This window comes from Scyliorhinus torazame, chromosome 24 (assembly GCF_047496885.1).
Source record: "Scyliorhinus torazame isolate Kashiwa2021f chromosome 24, sScyTor2.1, whole genome shotgun sequence".
NCBI lineage: Eukaryota > Metazoa > Chordata > Chondrichthyes > Carcharhiniformes > Scyliorhinidae > Scyliorhinus > Scyliorhinus torazame.
The window spans coordinates 4,910,864-4,934,075 of NC_092730.1; the positions used below are offsets into that span (position 1 = coordinate 4,910,864).

Sequence of the window (23,212 nt, forward strand, 5' to 3'; positions counted from 1 at the left end):
CACTGCTGTCTCACAGTGCCAGGGACCCGGGTTAACACTGCTGTCTCACAGTGCCAGGGACCCGGGTTAGCACTGCTGTCTCACAGTGCCAGGGACCCGGGTTAACACTGCTGTCTCACAGTGCCAGGGACCCGGGTTAACACTGCTGTCTCACAGTGCCAGGGACACGGGTTAACACTGCTGTCTCACAGAGCCAGGGACCCGGGTTAACACTGCTGTCTCACAGTGCCAGGGACCCGGGTTAACACTGCTGTCTCACAGTGCCAGGGACCCGGCTTAACACTGCTGTCTCACAGTGCCAGGGACCCGGGTTAACACTGCTGTCTCACAGTGCCAGGGACCCGGGTTCACACTGCTGTCTCCCAGTGCCAGGGACCCGGGTTCACACTGCTGTATCACAGTGCCAGGGACCCGGGTTAACACTGCTGTCTCACAGTGCCAGGGACCCGGGTTCACACTGCTCTCTCACAGTGCCAGAGACCCGGGTTCACACTGCTGTCTCACAGTGCCAGGGACCCGGGTGAACACTGCTGTCTCACTGTGCCAGGGACCCGGGTTAACACTGCTGTCTCACAGTGCCAGAGACCCGGGTTCACACTGCTGTCTCACAGTGCCAGGAACCCGGGTTAACACTGCTGTCTCACAGTGCCAGAGACCAGGGTTAACACTGCTGTCTCACAGTGCCAGGGGCACGGGTTAACACTGCTGTCTCACAGTGCCAGGGACCCGGGTTAACACTGCTGTCTCACAGTGCCAAGGACCCGGGTTAACACTGCTGCCTCACAGTGCCAGGGACCCGGGTTAACACTGCTGTCTCACAGAGCCAGGGACCCGGGTTAACACTGCTGTCTCACAGAGCCAGTGACCCGGGTTAACACTGCTGTGTCAGTGCCATGGACCCAGGTTAACACTGCTGTCTCACAGTGCCAGGGACCCGGGTTAACACTGCTGTCTCACAGTGCCAGGGACCCGGGTTAACACTGCTGTCTCACCGTGCCAGGGACCCGGGTTAACACTGCTGTCTCACAGTGCCAGGGACCCGGGTTAACACTGCTGTCTCACAGAGCCAGGGACCAGGGTTAACACTGCTGTCTCACAGTGCCAGGGACCCGGGTTAACACTGCTGCCTCACAGTGCCAGGGACCCGGGTTAACACTGCTGTCACACAGAGTCAGGGACCCGGGTTAACACTGCTGTCTCACAGTGCCAGGGACCCGGGTTAACACTGCTGTCTCACAGTGCCAGGGACCCGGGTTCACACTGCTGTCTCACAGTGCCAGGGACCCGGGTTAACACTGCTGTCTCACAGTGCCAGGGACCCGGGTTAACACTGCTGTCTCACAGTGCCAGGGACCCGGGTTAACACTGCTGTCTCACAGTGCCAGGGACCCGGGTTAACACTGCTGTCTCACAGAGCCAGTGACCCGGCTTAACACTGCTGTCTCACAGTGCCAGGGACCCGGGTTAACACTGCTGTCTCACAGTGCCAGGGACCCGGGTTAACACTGCTGTCTCACAGAGCCAGGAACCCGGGTTAACACTGCTGTCTCACAGTGCCAGGGACCCGGGTTAATACTGCTGTCTCACAGTGCCAGGGACCCGGGTTAACACTGCTGTCTCACAGTGCCAGGAACCCGGGTTAGCACTGCTGTCTCACAGTGCCAGGGACCCGGGTTAACACTGCTGTCTAACAGTGCCAGGGACCCGGGTTAACACTGCTGTCTCACAGTGCCAGGGACCCGGGTTAACACTGCTGTCTCACAGTGCCAGGGACCCGGGTTAGCACTGCTGTCTCACAGAGCCAGGGACCCGGGTTAACACTGCTGTCTCACAGTGCCAGGGAACCGGGTTAACACTGCTGTCTCACAGTGCAAGGGACCCGGGTTAACACTGCTGTCTCACAGTGCCAGGGACCCGGGTTAACACTGCTGTCTCACAGTGCCAGGGACCCGGGTTAACACTGCTGTCTCACAGTGCCAGGGACCCGGGTTAACACTGCTGTCTCACAGTGCCAGGGACCCGGGTTAACACTGCTGTCTCACAGTGCCAGGGACCCGGGTTAACACTGCTGTCTCACAGAGCCAGGGACCCGGGTTAACACTGCTGTCTCACAGTGCCAGGGACCCGGGTTAACACTGCTGTCTCACAGTGCCAGGGACCCGGGTTAACACTGCTGTCTCACAGAGCCAGGGACCCGGGTTAACACTGCTGTCTCACAGTGCCAGGGACCCGGGTTAACACTGCTGTCTCACAGTGCCACGGACCCGGGTTAACACTGCTGTCTCACAGTGCCAGGAACCCGGGTTAGCACTGCTGTCTCACAGTGCCAGGGACCCAGGTTAACACTGCTGTCTAACAGTGCCAGGGACCCGGGTTAACACTGCTGTCTCACAGTGCCAGGGACCCGGGTTAACACTGCTGTCTCACAGTGCCAGGGACCCGGGTTAGCACTGCTGTCTCACAGTGCCAGGGACCCGGGTTAACACTGCTGTCTCACAGTGCCAGGGACCCGGGTTAACACTGCTGTCTCACAGTGCCAGGGACCCGGGTTAACACTGCTGTCTCACAGAGCCAGGGACCCGGGTTAACACTGCTGTCTCACAGTGCCAGGGACCCGGGTTAACACTGCTGTCTCACAGTGCCAGGGACCCGGGTTAACACTGCTGTCTCACAGTGCCAGGGACCCGGGTTAACACTGCTGTCTCACAGTGCCAGGGACCCGGGTTCACACTGCTGTCTCCCAGTGCCAGGGACCCGGGTTCACACTGCTGTATCACAGTGCCAGGGACCCGGGTGAACACTGCTGTCTCACTGTGCCAGGAACCCGGGTTAACACTGCTGTCTCACAGTGCCAGAGACCCGGGTTCACACTGCTGTCTCACAGTGCCAGGAACCCGGGTTAACACTGCTGTCTCACAGTGCCAGAGACCAGGGTTAACACTGCTGTCTCACAGTGCCAGGGGCACGGGTTAACACTGCTGTCTCACAGTGCCAGGGACCCGGGTTAACACTGCTGTCTCACAGTGCCAAGGACCCGGGTTAACACTGCTGCCTCACAGTGCCAGGGACCCGGGTTAACACTGCTGTCTCACAGAGCCAGGGACCCGGGTTAACACTGCTGTCTCACAGAGCCAGTGACCCGGGTTAACACTGCTGTGTCAGTGCCATGGACCCAGGTTAACACTGCTGTCTCACAGTGCCAGGGACCCGGGTTAACACTGCTGTCTCACAGTGCCAGGGACCCGGGTTAACACTGCTGTCTCACCGTGCCAGGGACCCGGGTTAACACTGCTGTCTCACAGTGCCAGGGACCCGGGTTAACACTGCTGTCTCACAGAGCCAGGGACCAGGGTTAACACTGCTGTCTCACAGTGCCAGGGACCCGGGTTAACACTGCTGCCTCACAGTGCCAGGGACCCGGGTTAACACTGCTGTCTCACAGAGCCAGGGACCCGGGTTAACACTGCTGTCTCACAGTGCCAGGGACCCGGGTTAACACTGCTGTCTCACAGTGCCAGGGACCCGGGTTAACACTGCTGTCTCACAGTGCCAGGAACCCGGGTTAGCACTGCTGTCTCACAGTGCCAGGGACCCAGGTTAACACTGCTGTGTAACAGTGCCAGGTACCCGGGTTAACACTGCTGTCTCACAGTGCCAGGGACCCGGGTTAACACTGCTGTCTCACAGTGCCAGGGACCCGGGTTAGCACTGCTGTCTCACAGTGCCAGGGACCCGGGTTAACACTGCTGTCTCACAGTGCCAGGGACCCGGGTTCACACTGCTGTATCACAGTGCCAGGGACCCGGGTTAACACTGCTGTCTCACAGTGCCAGGAACCCGGGTTAGCACTGCTGTCTCACAGTGCCAGGGACCCGGGTTAACACTGCTGTCTTACAGAGCCAGGGACCCGGGTTAACACTGCTGTCTAACAGTGCCAGGACCAGGGTTAACACTGCTGTCTCACAGTGCCAGGGACCCGGGTTAACACTGCTGTCTCACAGTGCCAGGGACCCGGGTTAACACTGCTGTCTCACAGTGCCAGGGACCCGGGTTCACACTGCTGTCTCACAGTGCCAGGGACCCGGGTTAACACTGCTGTCTCCCAGTGCCAGGGACCCGGGTTAACACTGCTGTCTCACAGTGCCAGGGACCCGGGTTAACACTGCTGTCTCACAGTGCCAGGGACCCGGGTTAACACTGCTGTCTCACAGAGCCAGTGACCCGGGTTAACACTGCTGTCTCACAGTGCCAGGGACCCGGGTTAACACTGCTGTCTCACAGTGCCAGGGACCCGGGTTAGCACTGCTGTCTCACAGTGCCAGGGACCCGGGTTAACACTGCTGTCTAACAGTGCCAGGGACCCGGGTTAACACTGCTGTCTCACAGTGCCAGGGACCCGGGTTAACACTGCTGTCTCACAGTGCCAGGGACCCGGGTTAGCACTGCTGTCTCACAGAGCCAGGGACCCGGGTTAACACTGCTGTCTCACAGTGCCAGGGAACCGGGTTAACACTGCTGTCTCACAGTGCCAGGGACCCGGGTTAACACTGCTGTCTCACAGTGCCAGGGACCCGGGTTAACACTGCTGTCTCACAGTGCCAGGGACCCGGGTTAACACTGCTGTCTCACAGTGCCAGGGACCCGGGTTAACACTGCTGTCTCACATTGCCAGGGACCCGGGTTAACACTGCTGTCTCACAGTGCCAGGGACCCGGGTTAACACTGCTGTCTCACAGAGCCAGGGACCCGGGTTAACACTGCTGTCTCACAGTGCCAGGGACCCGGGTTAACACTGCTGTCTCACAGTGCCAGGGACCCGGGTTAACACTGCTGTCTCACAGAGCCAGGGACCCGGGTTAACACTGCTGTCTCACAGTGCCAGGGACCCGGGTTAACACTGCTGTCTCACAGTGCCAGGGACCCGGGTTAACACTGCTGTCTCACAGTGCCAGGGACCCGGGTTAGCACTGCTGTCTCACAGTGCCAGGGACCCAGGTTAACACTGCTGTCTAACAGTGCCAGGGACCCGGGTTAACACTGCTGTCTCACAGTGCCAGGGACCCGGGTTAACACTGCTGTCTCACAGTGCCAGGGACCCGGGTTAGCACTGCTGTCTCACAGTGCCAGGGACCCGGGTTAACACTGCTGTCTCACAGTGCCAGGGACCCGGGTTAACACTGCTGTCTCACAGTGCCAGGGACCCGGGTTAACACTGCTGTCTCACAGAGCCAGGGACCCGGGTTAACACTGCTGTCTCACAGTGCCAGGGACCCGGGTTAACACTGCTGTCTCACAGTGCCAGGGACCCGGGTTAACACTGCTGTCTCACAGTGCCAGGGACCCGGGTTAACACTGCTGTCTCACAGTGCCAGGGACCCGGGTTAACACTGCTGTCTCACAGTGCCAGGGACCCGGGTTAACACTGCTGTCTCACAGTGCCAGGGACCGGGTTAACACTGCTGTCTCACTGTGCCAGGGACCCGGGTTCACACTGCTGTCTCACAGTGCCAGAGACCCGGGTTCACACTGCTGTCTCACAGTGCCAGGGACCCGAGTGAACACTGCTGTCTCACTGTGCCAGGGACCCGGGTTAACACTGCTGTCTCACAGTGCCAGAGACCCGGGTTCACACTGCTGTCTCACAGTGCCAGGAACCCGGGTTAACACTGCTGTCTCACAGTGCCAGAGACCAGGGTTAACACTGCTGTCTCACAGTGCCAGATGCACGGGTTAACACTGCTGTCTCACAGTGCCAGGGACCCGGGTTAACACTGCTGTCTCACAGTGCCAAGGACCCGGGTTAACACTGCTGCCTCACAGTGCCAGGGACCCGGGTTAACACTGCTGTCTCACAGAGCCAGGGACCCGGGTTAACACTGCTGTCTCACAGAGCCAGTGACCCGGGTTAACACTGCTGTGTCAGTGCCATGGACCCAGGTTAACACTGCTGTCTCACAGTGCCAGGGACCCGGGTTAACACTGCTGTCTCACAGTGCCAGGGACCCGGGTTAACACTGCTGTCTCACCGTGCCAGGGACCCGGGTTAACACTGCTGTCTCACAGTGCCAGGGACCCGGGTTAACACTGCTGTCTCACAGAGCCAGGGACCAGGGTTAACACTGCTGTCTCACAGTGCCAGGGACCCGGGTTAACACTGCTGCCTCACAGTGCCAGGGACCCGGGTTAACACTGCTGTCTCACAGAGCCAGGGACCCGGGTGAACACTGCTGTCTCACAGTGCCAGGGACCCGGGTCAACACTGCTGTCTCACAGTGCCAGGGACCCGGGTTAACACTGCTGTCTCACAGTGCCAGGGACCCGGGTTAACACTGCTGCCTCACAGTGCCAGAGAACCGGGTTAACACTGCTGTCTCACAGTGCCAGGGATCCGGGTTAACACTGCTGCCTCACAGTGCCAGAGACCCGGGTTAACACTGCTGTCTCACAGTGCCAGGGACCCGGGTTAACACTGCTGCCTCACAGTGCCAGGGACCCGGGTTAACACTGCTGCCTCACAGAGCCAGGGACCTGGGTTAACACTGCTGTCTCACAGTGCCAGGGACCCGGGTTAACACTGCTGCCTCACAGTGCCAGGGACCCGGGTTAACACTGCTGTCTCAGAGAGCCAGGGACCCGGGTTAACACTGCTGTCTCACAGTGCCAGGGACCCGGGTTAATACTGCTGTCTCACAGTGCCAGGGACCCGGGTTAACACTGCTGTCTCGCAGTGCCAGGGACCCGGGTTAACACTGCTGTCTCACAGTGCCAGCGACCCGGGTTAACACTGATGTCTCAGTGCCAGGGACCCGGGTTAACACTGCTGTCTCACAGTGCCAGGGACCCGGGTTAACACTGCTGTCTCACAGTGCCAGTGACGCGGGTTAACACTGCTGTCTCACAGTGCCAGGGACCCGGGTTAACATTGCTGTCTCACAGTGCCAGGGACCCGGGTTAACACTGCTGTCTCACAGTGCCAGGGACCCGGGTTAACACTGCTGTCTCACAGTGCCAGGGACCCGGGTTAACACTGCTGTCTCACAGAGCCAGGGACCCGGGTTAACACTGCTGTCTCACAGTGCCAGGGACCCTGGTTAACACTGCTGTCTCACAGTGCCAGGGACCCGGGTTAACACTGCTGTCTCAGAGAGCCAGGGACCCGGGTTAACACTGCTGTCTCACAGTGCCAGGGACCCGGGTTAACACTGCTGTCTCACACGAGCCAGGGACCCGGGTTAACACTGCTGTCTCGCAGTGCCAGGGACCCGGGTTAACACTGCTGTCTCACAGTGGCAGGGACCCGGGTTAACACTGCTGTCTCACAGAGCCAGGGACCCGGGTTAACACTGCTGTCTCGCAGTGCCAGGGACCCGGGTTAACACTGCTGTGTCACAGTGCCAGGGACCCGGGTTAACACTGATGTCTCAGTGCCAGGGACCCGGGTTAACACTGCTGTCTCACAGTGCCAGGGACCCGGGTTAACACTGCTGTCTCACAGTGCCAGGGACCCGGGTTAACACTGCTGTCTCACAGAGCCAGGGACCCGGGTTAACACTGCTGTGTCACAGTGCCAGGGACCCGGGTTAACACTGATGTCTCAGTGCCAGGGACCTGGGTTAACACTGCTGTCTCACAGTGTCAGGGACCCGGGTTAACACTGCTGCCTCACAGAGCCAGGGACCCGGGTTCACACTGCTGTCTCACAGTGCCAGGGACCCGGGTTAACACTGCTGTCTCACAGTGCCAGGGACCCGGGTTAACACTGCTGTCTCACAGTGCCAGGGACCCGGGTTAACACTGCTGCCTCACAGAGCCAGGGACCCGGGTTAACACTGCTGTCTCACAGTGCCAGGGACCCGGGTTAACACTGCTGTCTCACAGTGCCAGGGACCCGGGTTAGCACTGCTGCCTCACAGTGCCCGGTGTGGTAATACCAGGTATTGCAGTACCTGAGAGGTGGATGACCACTGGCTAGACCCAGGAGTCTCCCATTGGCTGATGTATATAGCTCCGCCCTGAGAGGCGGAGTATAAGAACCAATGCCGTCCCAGCAGCCTTCACTTTCTGTATCAAAGCTGCTGGGATCTGTTCTAGCTGATTAAAGCTGATCAGTTATGACTCACCTTGTCTCGAGAGTAATTGATTGCGCATCAATTTAATCTGCTACAACTTCAGTTGAAAGGATGGATCTCCCTATCAAACCGGAGTGCCTTCATCTCAGCCCCCACGCGGACAACTCTGCTGCTATCTTCAAACATTGGCTGGCGTGCTTTAATGGCTACCTCGACACGGCCGCCGACACCCCCACGGAAAGACAAAAAATGCACCTTCTACGTACACGGGTCAGCCCTGGGATCTACCCTCTGATCGAGGAGGCGGAGAATTATGCTGCAGCGATCGAGCTGCTAGAAGGACACTATATCCGTCTGTGAACCAGATCTATGCTCGTCACCTGCTGGCGACTAGGAGGCAAAGCCCCAAGGAAATGTTGGAAGACTTGTACCGGGCGCTGCTGGTGCTGGGCCGAAACTGTGGCTGCCCGCAAGTTACGGTGAATGAGCACACGGAACGTTTGATCAGGGATGCTTTTGTGGCAGGTATGATCTCCCCCGATATCCACCGAAGGCTCCTAGAAGTGGACACTCTTGGACTGACTGAGGCACGGGCCCTGGCGGGGTCCATGGACGTTGCGTATACAAACGCGCTGGCCTTTGCTCCCGGACGCGCGGCGGCCCCCTGGGCCGCGTGGCACCCTGTTGCGGCAGCCCCTCAGACCTTTCCCCTGACCCCGCAAGCCTGCGCGGCGAGACGGCCCGCTACCGCCGCCGGACCCCGCTGTTTCTTCTGCGGGCTGGCGAATCATCCCCGCCCGCGCTGCCCGGCCCGCACCGCCACCTGCAAAGGGTGCGGCAAGAAGGGCCACTCTGTGGGGGTCTGCCAGGCCCTCGCCGTGGCCGCGGTCTCCAGCGACTATCGGCAACCCCCCTTTCAGGCCCCGGCTGTCCAGCGCCCACCGCCTCCCCCCTATCCTCAGGCCGCGTGCCCCCCCCCGGCCACCACGCTGGGCGTCCCTCGCCGCCGCCATCTTCTTCGCCCCTGGACTCCATGTGCGACCCATGGGTGACACCATCTTGGATGGGGCCTCAGGCCCCCAGCACAGCCGACTACACGCTGCCCGACCAGAACCCTCCATTTCTGCGGCTGGCCTCAGTGACTCTGGACCAGAGTCGGCCCCGGACGCTTGCGAAAGCTACAACGGCGATCTCCATCAACGGCCACGTGACGACGTGCCTGATCGACTCCGGGAGCACGGAGAGCTTTGTCCACCCCGACACGGTAAGGCGCTGTTCTCTTGTCACCCATCCCGTAAACCCACGGATCTCCCTGGCCTCCGGATCACACGCGGTGGAGATAAAGGGGTTCTGCCTCGCGAACCTCACTGTCCAAGGCAGGGAATTGCACAATTTCCGCCTGAACCTTCTGCCGCACCTCTGCGCGGCCACCCTCCTGGGGCTGGATTTCCAGTGCCATCTGCAAAGCCTGACCTTTAAATTTGGCGGCCCTATACCCCCCCCTTACTGTCTGCGGCCTCGCGACCCTTAAGGTCGACCCGCCTTCCCTGTTTACGAACCTCACCCCGGATTGCAAACCCGTCGCCACCAGGAGCAGACGCTACAGCGCCCAGGACCGGACCTTCATCAGGTCGGAGGTCCAAAGGCTGCTGAAGGAAGGGGTCATCGAAGCGAGCAACAGCCCCTGGAGAGCTCAAGTCGTGGTGGTAAAGACCGGGGAGAAACATAGGATGGTCATCGACTACAGTCAGACCATCAACCGGTTTACGCAGCTGGACGCGTACCCTCTCCCCCGTATAGCCGACCTGGTAAACAGGATCGCGCAATACAAGGTTTGCTCCACGGTGGATCTCAGGTCTGCCTACCACCAGCTGCCCCTCCATCTTGGGGACCGCAAGTACACTGCCTTCGAAGCAGATGGGGGGCTCTACCACTTTTTAAGGGTTCCCTTCGGTGTCACGAATGGGGTCTCGGTCTTCCAGCGTGAGATGGGCCGAATGGTTGACCGGTACGGCTTACGCGCAACGTTCCCGTATCTGGATAACGTCACCATCTGCGGCCATGACCAGCGGGACCACGACACCAACCTCCGAAAATTCCTCCAGACCACGAAAATCCTGAATCTGACCTACAATAATGATAAATGCGTGTTTAGCACCGACCGTCTAGCCATCCTAGGCTACGTAGTGCGAAGTGGAGTCATAGGCCCCGACCCTGAACGCATGCGCCCCCTCATGGAGTTCCCCCTCCCTCACTGCCCCAAGACCCTAAAGCGCTGCCTCGGGTTCTTCAGCTATTACGCCCAGTGGGCCCCTAATTACGCAGACAAGGCTCGACCCCTGATCCTGTCCACAACCTTCCTCCTGTCGACAGAGGCCCGCCAGGCCTTCAGCCGCATCAAAGCAGACATTGCAAAGGCCACGATGCGCGCCATCGACGAGTCCCTCCCCTTCCAGGTCGAGAGCGATGCGTCCGACGTAGCTCTGGCGGCCACCCTCAACCAAGCGGGCAGGCCCGTGGCCTTATTCTCCCGCACTCTCCATACTTCCGAAATTCACCACTCCTTGGTCGAAAAAGAGGCACAAGCCAAAGTAGAAGCTGTGCGACATTGGAGGCATTACCTGGCCGGCAGGAGATTCACTCTCCTCATGGACCAACGGTTGGTTGCCTTCATGTTCGATAATGCGCAGCGGGGCAAGATTAAGAACGACAAGATCTTGCGGTGGAGGATCGAGCCGACAATTACGAGATCTTGTACCGTCCCGGGAAGCTGAACGAGCCTCCTGATGCCCTATCCCGCGGCACTTGTGCCACCGCACAAGTGGACCACCTCCGAGCCCTCCACGAGGACCTCTGCCACCCGGGGGTCACTCGCTTTTTCCATTTTATCAAGACCCGCAACCTGCCCGACTCCATGCGCGGAGTGCAAACCGCACTTCTACCGGCCAGAGAGGGCGCACCTGATAAAGGCTTCCCGTCCCTTTGAACGCCTCAGCATGGATTTCAAAGGCCCCCTCCCCTCCACCGACCGCAACACGTATTTCCTGAACGTGGTTGACGAGTACTCCCGGTTCCCATTCGCCATCCCCTGCCCCGACATGACCGCAACCAGCGTCATCAAGGCCCTCCAGGATATCTTTGCACTGTTCGGGTTCCCCGTGTACATACACAGTGATAGGGGGTCCTCCTTTATGAGCGACGAACTGCGTCAATTCCTGCTCAGCAAGGGCATCGCCTCGAGCAGGACGACCAGTTACAACCCCCGGGGTAACGGACAGGTAGAGAGGGAGAACGGAACGGTCTGGAAGACCGTCCTGCTGGCCCTACGGTCCAGGAATCTCCCAGTCTCCCGCTGGCAGGAAGTCCTCCCGGTGGCCCTTCACTCCATCCGGTCGCTGCTCTGTACTACCACAAACCAGACACCTCATGAACGTCTCCTTGTTTTCCCCAGGAAGTCCTCCTCCGGGACCTCGCTCCCAACCTGGCTAGCGACACCCGGACCCGTCCTGCTTCGGAAACATGTGAGTGCGCACAAGTCGGACCCGTTGGTTGAGAGGGTCCACCTGCTGCATGCCAACCCCCAGTACGCCTACGTAGCGTTCCCCGACGGCCACCAAGACACGGTCTCCCTTCGGGACCTGGCGCCGGCCGGAGCCCCACGCGCCCCCGCACCAGTGCCACCACCCCCACCCTCCCCGCAACACCTGACCAGAGGGTCAGTACTCCCGCCGCCCCTACCTCGGCCCGAACAAGCACCGACGCCCTCTACAGGCGCCCGCCCCGTCCTCCCCACTTTTCACCCCAACAGCGCTGCCGAGGGGTGACGAAGCTGCCTGGGAGGACAACACCACGTTCCCGGAGCCGCGACCGCCGGGACCCCATCAGGATCACCGCCAAAGCCCAGACGCTCCAGAAGGACGACCAGGCCACCCGATCGACTGATTGCGGCACCATGAACACTTTGCTATTTACCTCGACATCACGGCACCTCCATACCTGGTCCTACCATGCGAAAGGCGACATTAACGCTGGCCATCACCCCGCCGGGCTCTTTTTTAACAGGGGGTGAATGTGGTAATACCAGGTATTGTGGTACCTGAGAGGTGAATGACCATTGGCTAGACCCAGGAGTCTCCCATTGGCTGATGTACATAGCTCCGCCCTGAGAGGCGGAGTATAAGAACCAATGCCGTCCCAGCAGCCTTCACTTTCTGTATCGAAGCTGCTGGGGAATAGTTCTAGCAGATTAAAGCCTATTAGTTATGACTCATCTTGTCTTGAGAGTAATTGATTGCGCATCACCGGGTTAGCACTGCTGTCTCACAGTGCCAGGGACCCGGGTTAACACTGCTGTCTCACAGTGCCAGGGACCCGGGTTAACACTGCTGTCTCACAGTGCCAGGGACCCGGGTTAACATTGCTGTCTCACAGTGCCAGGGACCCGGGTTAACACTGTTGTCTCACAGTGCCAGGGACCCGGGTTAACACTGCTGTCTCACAGTGCCAGGGACCCGGGTTAACACTGCTGTCTCACAGTGCCAGGGACCCGGGTTAACACTGCTGTCTCACAGCGCCAGGGACCCGGGTTAACACTGCTGTCTCACAGTGCCAGGGACCCGGGATAACACTGCTGTCTCACAGAGCCAGGGGCCCGGGTTAACACTGCTGTCTCACAGTGCCAGGGACCCGGGTTAACACTGCTGTCTCACAGTGCCAGGGACCCGGGTTAACACTGCTGTCCCACAGTGCCAGGGACCCGGGTTAACACTGCTGTCTCACAGTGCCAGGGACCCGGGTTAACACTGCTGTCTCACAGTGCCAGGGACCCGGGTTAACACTGCTGTCTCACAGTGCCAGGGACCCGGGTTAACACTGCTGTCTCACAGTGCCAGGGACCCGGGTTAACACTGCTGTCTCACAGTGCCAGGGACCCGGGTTAACTCTGCTGTCTCACAGAGCCAGGGACCCGGGTTAACACTGCTGTCTCACAGTGCCAGGGACCCGGGTTAACACTGCTGTCTCACAGTGCCTGTGACCCAGGTTAACACTGCTGTCTCACAGTGCCAGAGACCGGGTTAGCACTGCTGTCTCACAGTGCCATGGACCCGGGTTAACACTGCTGTCTCACAGTGCCAGGGACCCGGGTTCACACTGCTGTCTCACAGTGCCAGGGACCCGGGTTAACACTGCTGTCTCACAGAGCCAGGGACCCGGGTTAACACTGCTGTCTCACAGTGCCAGGGACCCGGGTTAACACTGCTGTCTCACAGTGCCAGGGACCCGGGTTAACACTGTTGTCTCACAGTGCCAGGGACCCGGGTTAACACTGCTGTCTCGCAGAGCCAGGGACCCGGGTTAACACTGCTGTCTCACAGTGCCAGGGACCCGGGTTAACACTGTTGTCTCACAGTGCCAGGGACCCGGGTTAACACTGCTGTCCCACAGTGCCAGGGACCCGGGTTAACACTGCTGTCTCACAGTGCCAGGGTCCCAGGTTCGATTCCCCGCTGTGTCACTGTCTGTGCGGAGTCTGCACGTTCTCCCCGTGTGTGTGTGGGTTTCCTCCGGGTGCTCCGGTTTCCTCCCACAGTCCAAAGATGTGCAGATTCGGTGGAGTGCCACATTAGTTGACACAATTACTTGCAGAACAAGTTTTGCCCCCAAAAAATAAATCGGAAAACCGAAATGTTATCTCTTTTTTTAAAGCATTCGGCCAGGGTGACTGGGTTAGAATGTGCCCCGGATCAGGGGCGTGTGAGACAGAGCTGGTTTTTATAATGTGCAGAGTCACAGAGCGAGGTTGAGGGGTTAGTCAAGTGGAAGGAGCAACCTTTCGAGCAGAAATATTTTTGAAAGACTTTTTATTTTACAATGGAGGTGACATTGCAAATGTAAGGAGGGCCTTGACTAGGTGAGAGGGCGGTTGGGAGACGGGGTGGTTCCGCGTTGTGCTGGAGGTCGTGCTCGGGATGAGCTGTGTGGAATGTGGGAGCTGGGAAGAGGGAGGTGGCAGCCCTGGTGAAATGGTTAAAATTCCTGCAGCCCGGGCCGTGGGGGAAAGGTCGACAGCGATCCTGCGCCGTGCCCATTCACCCATATCGACCCCTCTTCGGCGGTGCCCCGGGGACCAACCTTCCTTCTGCGGGGGTTTGACGGGGATAGTGACCTGCCGACTCTGTGACATGTGGGTCAGTGGGTCACTGGAGGGCGGGGCAGCTGGACTCCCCCACCATCGGGAACATTCTTTCTGAATCTACCCTGTCCAATCCTGTTAGAATCTTGGACGTTTCTACGAGATCCCCTCTCACTCGTCTAAACTCCAATGAATATAATCCTAACCCACTTAGTCTCCCCTCCTGTGACAGTCCCGCCACCCCAGGAATCAGTCTGGTAAACCTTCGCTGCTCTCCCTCCACAGCAAGAACATCCTTCCTCAGAGAAGGAGACCAGAACTGCCCACAATACTCCCGGTGTGGCCTCACCAAGGCCCTGTACAATTGCAGTAAAACATCTCCATTCCGATACTCAAATCCCCTCGCTATGAAGGCCAGAGAACTTTGTCCAGATAACCTTTGCCACCAGTATTGGAAAGCCTTGTTGGGGAATCTTCTTGCCTCCAGAGAGTAGCGAGTTCCTTCGGGAAAGGCTGGGGACTAGAGAGGTTAAAGCTCTGGTGTTCAGGAATAATATCCCTCACTCCAAAACTCAGAATAATCTTCCTCCACATCCCCCATGCCCCGCCGTGACATTTTCAAACCGTTTACTTCCTACAGTGTAGAAGGAACTTTAGTTGTCGGATTAGTTGCCTTTAATACCCTGTACTCCGTCTTACCTGGCTGCGTGACTATATTTCATGGCAATAGGCATTTGGCAAAGCATGATGGATATATTAGCTTTATTTCCGTCAAGAAGTTCTGCATGTAATAGGCAGAAGGCCAGACTATGTAAACAAGTGCACAGCTGCACATTTTGCTGAGAGTAGACGATTATTATTGTCCCTAGGCTGGGAATTCAAGGCCTGTTGTTTAACCCTGCTCGCTTGTCTGTGTCTGGGCTTATCAAAGGAATGCCTCGTTTTTCCATAATATTGCTTATTGAACCGTATGAAGTACTGCTATACTCTTGTAAGGTGGGGGCAATTAGAAGGACGGTGGTCACTCTAACTCCCTCCACGAAGTTCGTGTTATAATAAAAGACCTTTGCGAAACCTCGAAGTTTTGGCTAGTTTTTTCCGTGACGTACAGTCTGTGGGTTTGAGTGGACATCGATGCTGAACTGTGGGAGGCTTCAGACCTTACTGCGTTGAGACTGCACAGAGACTGCCGCCTGGACCCCCACCATCGGGGCAGTCAGCTGAACCCATATCCCACAGGCAGAGATAACAAGTGTTGTCAGCAGCTAGGCTTCACCCCATCGCCTAGTTAATGTACAGCAAGGGACGCTTTTGAAAAGTTTGCAATCAGCAATTTATAGTCACTCATCCAGTGTAATGGAGGCAATTTCCAAGTGCTGGTTGTTGACAGTCAAACAGGAACCGGATGTATGAAAGTGTATAAATACTCCCAGCGTCAAACTACTTAACTCGCATCCAGGAATCGCACAATGAAGAGGAGTGGAGTGATTCTCATCACAGCTTCTGTCCTTCTTGTATTCAGAGGTGGGTAATGTTCATCCATGTTCCTCACACATTTGTTGTCCGAAACGTGTGGATTCGCACGTGGGATAGTTTGTTGGCTATTGAAGGCAGGTTCTGCTGAGGTCTTATAAGTCAGTATTTGAGCTGGAGGGTGGTGTCGAGCTCCAGACTTCGCTCCTTTGGAAGGACCTGGCGGCTTTCGAGAGGGTGCGGGAAGGATTGACCAGGCTGGGCTCCTGCGATGAGGAGCTTCAGTGGGGAAGATAGATTGGGGAAGCAGATGATACAAAGATCTGTGGAGGGACGGGTAGTATTGAGGAAGCAGGGGGGCTGCAGAGGGATTTGGACAGGCTAGGAGAGCGGGCAATGAAGTGGCAGATGGAATACAATGTGGAAAAGTGTGAGGTTCTGCACTTTGGAAGGAGGAATGGAGGCACAGACTATTTTCTAAATGGGGAAATGCTTCAGAAATCTGACGCACAAAGGGACTTGGGAATCCTTGTTCACGATTCTCTTAAGGTTAACGTGCAGGTTCAGTCGGCAGTTAGGAAGGTAAATGCAATGTTAGCATTCATGTCAAGAGGGCCAGAATACAAGAGCAGGGATGTACTTCTGAGGCTATATAAGGCTCTGGTCAGACCCCATTTGGAGTATTGTGAGCAGTTTTGGGCCCCGTATCTAAGGAAGGATGTGCGGGGGCCTTGGAAAGGGTCCAGAGGAGGTTCACAAGAATGATCCCTGGAATCAAGAGCTTGTCGTATGGGGAGCGGTTGAGGACTCTGGGTCTGTACTCGTTCAGAGATTAGAAGGACGAGGGGGGATCTTATTGAAACTTACAGGATACTGCGAGGCCTGGATAGAGTGGACGTGGAGAGGATGTTTCCACTTGTAGGAAAAACTAGAACCAGAGGACACCATCTCAGACTAAAGGGACGGTCCTTTAAAACAGAGATGGGGAGGAATTTCTTCAGCCAGAGGGTGGTGAATCTGTGGAACTCTTTGCCGCAGAAGGCTGTGGAGGCCAAATCACAGAGTGTCTTTAAGACAGAGGCAGACAGGTTCTTGATTAATAAGGGGATCAGGGGTTATGGGGAGAAGGCAGGAGAATGGGGATGAGAAAAATATCAGCCGTGATTGAATGGGGGAGCAGACTCGATGGGCCGAGTGGCCTAATTCTGCTCCTGTGTCTTATGGCCTAAGCTGGGATAAGTGGGAGGGTGGCTGGGGGGGTGGCTGGGGGGGGGGGGGGGAGAATTGGGGGGGGGTTTACTCTGCAAGCGACCTTTGACAATCTGCGCCCTCTGTCACAACTCTCTCTTTGTAATTTCCCATTTCAGACCTGCTGGGGAGCGACGCCGTTGAGGTAAACCCTTCAGTAGGCAAGTTTCTCAAAGCCGGGGATTTCTTTTTTTCCCCTCTTTTTTTTCTTGAAGCGAAACTGGCTGTTCTGGTGATAATCCCATTTCTTTTGCAGTTAAGCTGTGATGACTACCCCAAAATCCCAGAGTGCCCCACGCGTTACGACCCAGTGTGTGGGACAAACGGCAAGGACTACTTAAACCGCTGTCATCTCTGCCGTTACAATGGGTGAGCATCCTTCACGAGCCCCTCTCTGTTAAACGCTGAAATACCCCCCTTAAAACCTGCCTTGTGAATGAAGGTGCAAACTGGGTGCTGGGAGAGGTACTTCCACGTTTTGCTACGTTGCCAGGCCAGGTCCCAACCGGGGTTAGGAACAAAAACCCAATATCTCAGTTCATTTTGAAAGATTGTGCGGGAACAATGATTCGCTTCAGGATGATTTCATGCCCCCCCCCCCCTCCCTAACCCGTCACCTCGCCAACCTCCCAGAGGCCCCTACTTAATTGCCCTGCGCACCCCCACCCTTCGAACACCCCCAATAAGGGGCGGCAGTGTAGCACAGTGGTCAGCACTGTTGCTTCACAGCTCCAGGGTCCCGGGTTCGATTCCGACTTGGGTCACTGTCTGTGCGGAGTCTGCACGTTCTCCCCGTGTGTGCGTGGGTTTCCTCCGGGTGCTCCGGTTTCCTCCCACAGTCCAAAGACGCGCAGGTTAGGTGGATTGGCCGCAATCAATTGCCCCTTAGTGTCCACAAAAGGTTAGATGGGGTTACAGATTATCATAGAATCATAGAATTTACAGTGCAGAAGGAGGCCATTCGGCCTATCGAGTCTGCACCGGCTCTTGGAAAGAGCACCCAACCCAAAGTCAACACCTCCACCCCATCCCCATAACCCAGCAACCCCACCCAACACTAAGGGCAATTTGGACACTAAGGGCAATTTATCACGGCCAATCCACCTAACCTGCACATCTTTGGACTGTGGGAGGAAACCGGAGCACCCGGAGGAAACCCACGCGCACACGGGGAGGATGTGCAGACTCCGCACAGACAGTGACCCAAGCCATAATCGAACCTGGGACACTAGAGCTGTGAAGCAATTGTGCTATCCACAATGCTACCGTGCTGCCAGGGATAGGGTGGAGGCATGGGCTTAAATGGGTGCTCTTTCCAAGAGCCGGTGCAGACTTGATGGGCCGAATGGCCTCCTTGCTGCACTGTACATTCTACGATTCACAGCTCCAGGGACCCGGGTTCGATTCCCGGCTTGGGTCACTGTCTGTGCGGAGTCTGCACTTCCTCCCCGTGTGTGCGTGGGTTTCCTCCGGGTGCTCCGGTTTCCTCCCACAGTCCAAAGATGTGCAGCTTAGGTGGATTGGCCAGGATAAATTGCCCTTAGTGACCAAAAAAGGTTGGGTGGGGTTACTGGGTTGCGGGGATGGGGTGGAGGCATGGGCTTTGGTAGGGTGCTCTTTCCAAGGGCCGGTGGAGACTTGATTTGCCAAATGGCCTCCTTCTGCAGTGTAAATTCTGTGAGTTCTTTGAAATAGGGCTTGGATATTTTTCAAACAGAACTTTATTCTGAATACAATATTAAACTCTTTAACTTCACACCCGAAACAAACAGTTTACAATTACCCCTTAAACGCAACTATTCAATTCTCCGTTAAACACTGAGAAAAGAAACATACAGCTCTCAATTCAGCTTACCGTAGGAGAATTGTGGACTCTGCGTCAGGAAGATCAGAATTCAACTCCTCTCTCCAAAGTTTCTCCCAAAAATTGCCTCTCGAAAGCTTTTCAAAATCTCTCTCCGCCTTCCTGGTCTCCTCCCAGCAATGGCCCCGTCTCCCCAAGCTGCAAAGCAAATGATCTCTGCAGGCTGCAAAGCACATTAACTCCCCAGGGACTTCCCCAGTCAAACCACAGTCCAATAGCCCAGACCGTGACCCAAGCCGGGAATCGAACCCGGTTCGGTCGTCACAGTTTCTCGAGCAATGCTAGGGTGCCCGCCCCTGCTGACCGAATATCCTCGCACCTGTGTAGAGTGAGGAGGAGTTCATTGAAAGATGGTGAAGGTCACAGGATGGATGTGACGGGTGAATGGCCTCTGACGGATATTGTTGCTTCTCCTCACAGGGAGGCCGGTAAAGACATTGGAATCAAACACGAAGGATACTGCACCTGTAAAGACATGAACCTGAGTTGAATTCAACTGCAAACCTTTCAAGAAAGCCATGGTTACAGACATGTCTTTCAGATTCTTGCGCCAGTAAAACCCCTTCTCGGTCGGATGTGTTCAAGTGTTTTCCCTGAGATTGGTCACGGGATGCAGGGTTTGAGAGGCTGACAGTTTTGCAGATATTCAGGCATGTTGCAGTTTCAGTGACCACGTCGACCAGCCACCCATCGCCAACCTTCTGCCTGGAAAGCCCCCGCTCGGGGCCACAGCGCTGCTTCAGGCCCCATTGGCAGTAGTTCAGTTGGTAGCGCAGTTCCAGGTTCGAGTCCCACCCCGGGGCACGAGGGCAAACATCACGGTGGCACTGCAGTGCTGAGGGAGTGCTGCCACCGTTGGGGGTGTTTAGCACCGCTGCCTCACAGCGCCAGGGACCCGGGTTCAATTCTGACCTCGTGACTGTCCGTGCGGAGTCTGCACGTCCTCCCCGTGTCTGCGTGGGTTTCCTCCGGGGGCTCCGGTTTCCTCCCACAGTCCAAAGATGTGCGGGGTGGATTGGCCGCGATCAATTGCCCCTTAGTGTCTAAAAAGGTTAGGTGGGGTTACGGGGATAGGGTGGGGCCGTGGGCCTGGGTCGGGTGCTCTTTCAGAGAGCCGGTGCAGACTCGATGGGCCGAATGGCCTCCTTCTGCCTGTCGGGATTCTATGAAAAACATTCTCACATTGCTGTGTGCGGGATCTTGCTGTGTGTAAATTGGCTGCTGCCTTTCCCACATCACAGCAGCGACCTCACTTCAAAACGTACTCCATTGGCCGTGTGGCACTTTGAGGTGTCCGGTGGTAGAGAAAGGTGCTAGGTAAATGCGGATCTTTCTGTCTCTCTCTTGCCAATCAACCATGATCAACCCCATTGGAGGGTCCTTTCCACTAACAGTGCACCCCTCCACAGGTTCGGGAGCTCTAATAGGATAATAACTGTGTCCTCCTCTCCCCCCCCCCCCCGCGCCACCCACCCCACCAACCCCCCCCCGCCACCCCCCCCGCGCCACCCCCACCCCCACCCCCCCGCGCCACCCCCCCCGCGCCACCCCACCCCCCCCGCGCCACCCCCCACCCCACCCCCCCCCCGCCACCCCCCCCGCGCCACCCCCACCCCCCCAGCCAATCGTAGATTCATAGAATTTACAGAGCAGAACGAGGCCATTCGGCCCATCGAGTCTGCACCGGCCCTTGGAAAGAGCACCCTACCCAAGCCCACACCTCCACCCTATCCCCGTAACCCCACCCAACCTTTTTGGACACTAAGGGGCAATTTATCACGGCCAATCCACCTAACACGCACATCTTTGGACTGTGGGAGGAAACCGGAGCACCCGGAGGAAACCCACGCAGACACGGGGAGGACGTGCAGACTCCGCACGGACAGTGACCCAAGCCAGAATCGAACCAGGGACCCTGGAGCTGTGAAGCCACAGTGCTAACCACTGTGCTACCGTGCCGCCCTTCAATCTCCTTCCCGCCATCCTTGTTTTTTAAAAAGGAAACCAAGTGGTTTAATTTGAATTCAGGATTTCCTGTGGGCTCCAGGTCCCGGACAGAGCGAGAGGTGATTGATTGACAAACACAGGTTCTGGAGCTGGGAGTGTCCCGAGGTCAGATCTCAGGGGGGTCAAAGGCAGCGCGAGGATTCAGAAACCAGGCAGCGATGGGATAGAAACCCAAACTGTTGGAAAAAAGCTTTCACCAAGTCTGGCAGTGGAGGGAAAGGAGAGTTAACATTCCCAGCCCGGACCACACTGAAGACCGATGAACTGGAGAGGTCGGGCGAGATTTAACGCCCTCGGCTCGCTCGAGGTAGTGACGCGGCGAGGCCGATGAATCGCGAGGTTGGTGACGCTCGAAACGCCTCGGGCGATTTAACACAATCTCGCGAGGCGTCGCGATCTGATTAACATATTTAGGTGGGTCAATGGGCACTGGTGGCATTAATACCTCACTACCCAATTCTCCCAGTGCCTGGGAACTAACGGCCTGCGGGACCTTGCTAAGGCGTCATTTAATAATAATCTTTATTGTCACAAGTAGGCTGACATTAACGCTGCGATGAAGTTACTGTGAAAATCCCCTAGTCGCCACATTCCGGCGCCTGTTCGGGTACACAGAGGGAGAATTCAGAATGTCCAATTCACCCAACAGCACGTCTTTCGGGACTTGTGGGAGGAAACCGGAGCACCCGGAGGAAACCCACGCAGACACGGGGAGAACGTGCAGACTCCGCACAGACAGTGACCCAAGCTGGGAATCGAATCTGGGACCCTGGAGCTGTGAAGCAACGGTGCCAGCCACTGTGCTACTGTGGGGGGGGGGGTGGAGGGAGAGGTGGGCGCGAGGTGTGGGGATAGGTGGGGGGGGGGGGGAGAGAGGTGGGGGTAGTGAGGTTGGGGGGGTGGAGAGGTGGGGGAGAGAGGGGGAAGAGCGGGGCAGGTGGGAAAGGTGAGGGGAGAGGTGGGGGAGAGAAGTGGGGGAGAGGTGGGGGGAGAGGTGGGGGAGAGAGGGGGAAGAGTGGGGCAGGTGGGAAAGGTGAGGGGAGAGGTGGGGGAGAGAAGTGGGGGGAGAGGTGGGGGGAGAGGTGGGGGAGAGGGGAGAGGTGGGGGAGAGGTGGGGGAGAGGGGAGAGAGGTGGGGGAGAAGGGAGAGGTGGGGGAGAGAGGGGGAAGAGTGGGGCATGTGGGAAAGGTGAGGGGAGAGGTGGGGGAGAGAAGTGGGGGAGAGGTGGGGGAAGAGGTGGGGGAGAGAGGGGGAAGAGTGGGGCAGGTGGGAAAGGTGAGGGAGAGAAGTGGGGGAGAGAAGTGGGGGAGAGGTGGGGGGAGAGGTGGGGGAGAGAGGTGGGGAGAGGGGAGAGGTGGGGGAGAGGGGAGAGAGGTGGGGGAGAAGGGAGAGGTGGGGGAGAGGGGGGAGAGGTGGGGAGGGGGGAGAGAGAGGGAGAGGTGGGGAGAGTTGAGAAGGGGAGGTGGGAAGGGAGGAGGGGGAAGGGGGAGAGGGGAGGAAGGGGGAGAGGGGGGAAGGGGGAGAGGTGGGGGAGGGTGGTGGGGGTGTGTGGGGGTGAGAGGTGGGGGAGAGAGGGGGAAGAGCGAGGCAGGTGGGAGAGGTGGAGGGAGAGGGGAGAGGTGGGGGAGAGGTGGGGGAGAGAGGTGGGGGAGAGGGGGAGAGGTGGGGGAGGTGGGGAGGGGGAGAGAGAGGGAGAGGTGGGGAGAGTTGAGAAGGGGGAGGGGGAAGGGAGGAGGGGGAAGGGGGGAGACGTGGAGAGGGGGAGGAGGGGGGAAGGGAGGAGGGGGAAGGGGGAGAGGGGAGGAAGGAGGAGAGGGGGAGAGGTGGGGGAAGGGGTAGAGGGGGGAAAGGAGGAGGGGGAAGGGGGGAGAGGTGGAGAGGGGGAGGAGGGGGGAAGGGGGAGAGGTGGGGAGGGGGAAGGGGAGAGGGGAAGGGGGGGAGAGGGAGAAGGGGAGAGGGGGAAGGGGGAGAGGTGGGGGAGGGGGGAAGGGGGAGAAGGGGGAGAAGGGGGTGGAGGGGGGGAAGGGGGGAAGGGGGAGAAGGGGGTGGAGGGGGAGGGGGAAGGGGTAGAGGGGGAAGGGGGGGAGAGGTGGGGAGGGGGGAAGGGGAGAGGGGGGAGGAAGGGGGAAGGGGAGAGGGGAAGGGGGAGAGGGGGGAAGGGGGAAGGGGGAGAGGTGGGGGAGAGGGGGAAGGGGGAGAAGGGGGTGGAGGGGGGAAGGGGGAGAAGGGGGTGGAGGGGGAAGGGGGAGAAGGGGGTGGAGGGGGGAGGGGAGAGGGGGGGAAGGGGGAGAGGTGGAGAGGGGGAGGAGGGGGGAAGAGGAGGGGGGAAGGGGAGAGGGGAAGGGGGAGAGGGGGGAAGGGGGAAGGGGGAGAGGTGGGGGAGAGGGGGAAGGGGAGAAGGGGGTAGAGGGGGGAAGG

At 58.1% G+C, this 23,212-nt stretch overlaps 2 protein-coding genes across 2 annotated transcripts in view; one reads left to right on the top strand and one right to left on the bottom strand.

The window, feature by feature from the left end:
• Window positions 1-23,212, bottom strand: part of LOC140400183 (REST corepressor 2-like) — a 1,146,610-nt gene that overhangs the window by 372,691 nt on the left and 750,707 nt on the right. The gene's annotated exons all lie outside the window — the stretch shown is intronic.
• Window positions 15,595-19,359, top strand: LOC140399832 (trypsin inhibitor ClTI-1-like). Its single transcript, XM_072489285.1, has 4 exons — window positions 15,595-15,726; window positions 17,043-17,068; window positions 17,180-17,292; window positions 19,208-19,359. Exons 1-4 carry the CDS (start codon window positions 15,672-15,674, stop codon window positions 19,275-19,277), a joined length of 264 nt encoding a protein of 87 aa, XP_072345386.1. The 5' UTR covers window positions 15,595-15,671; the 3' UTR covers window positions 19,278-19,359.

Bases quoted from the DNA above. Each gene is read 5' to 3' on its own strand.
- LOC140399832 (XM_072489285.1), top strand. From the start codon at position 15,672: ATGAAGAGGAGTGGAGTGATTCTCATCACAGCTTCTGTCCTTCTTGTA. The intron at 17,069-17,179 runs GTAAACCCTTCA...TTTCTTTTGCAG, and splicing joins TGGGGAGCGACGCCGTTGAG to TTAAGCTGTGATGACTACCC. The intron at 17,293-19,207 runs GTGAGCATCCTT...TTCTCCTCACAG, and splicing joins CATCTCTGCCGTTACAATGG to GGAGGCCGGTAAAGACATTG.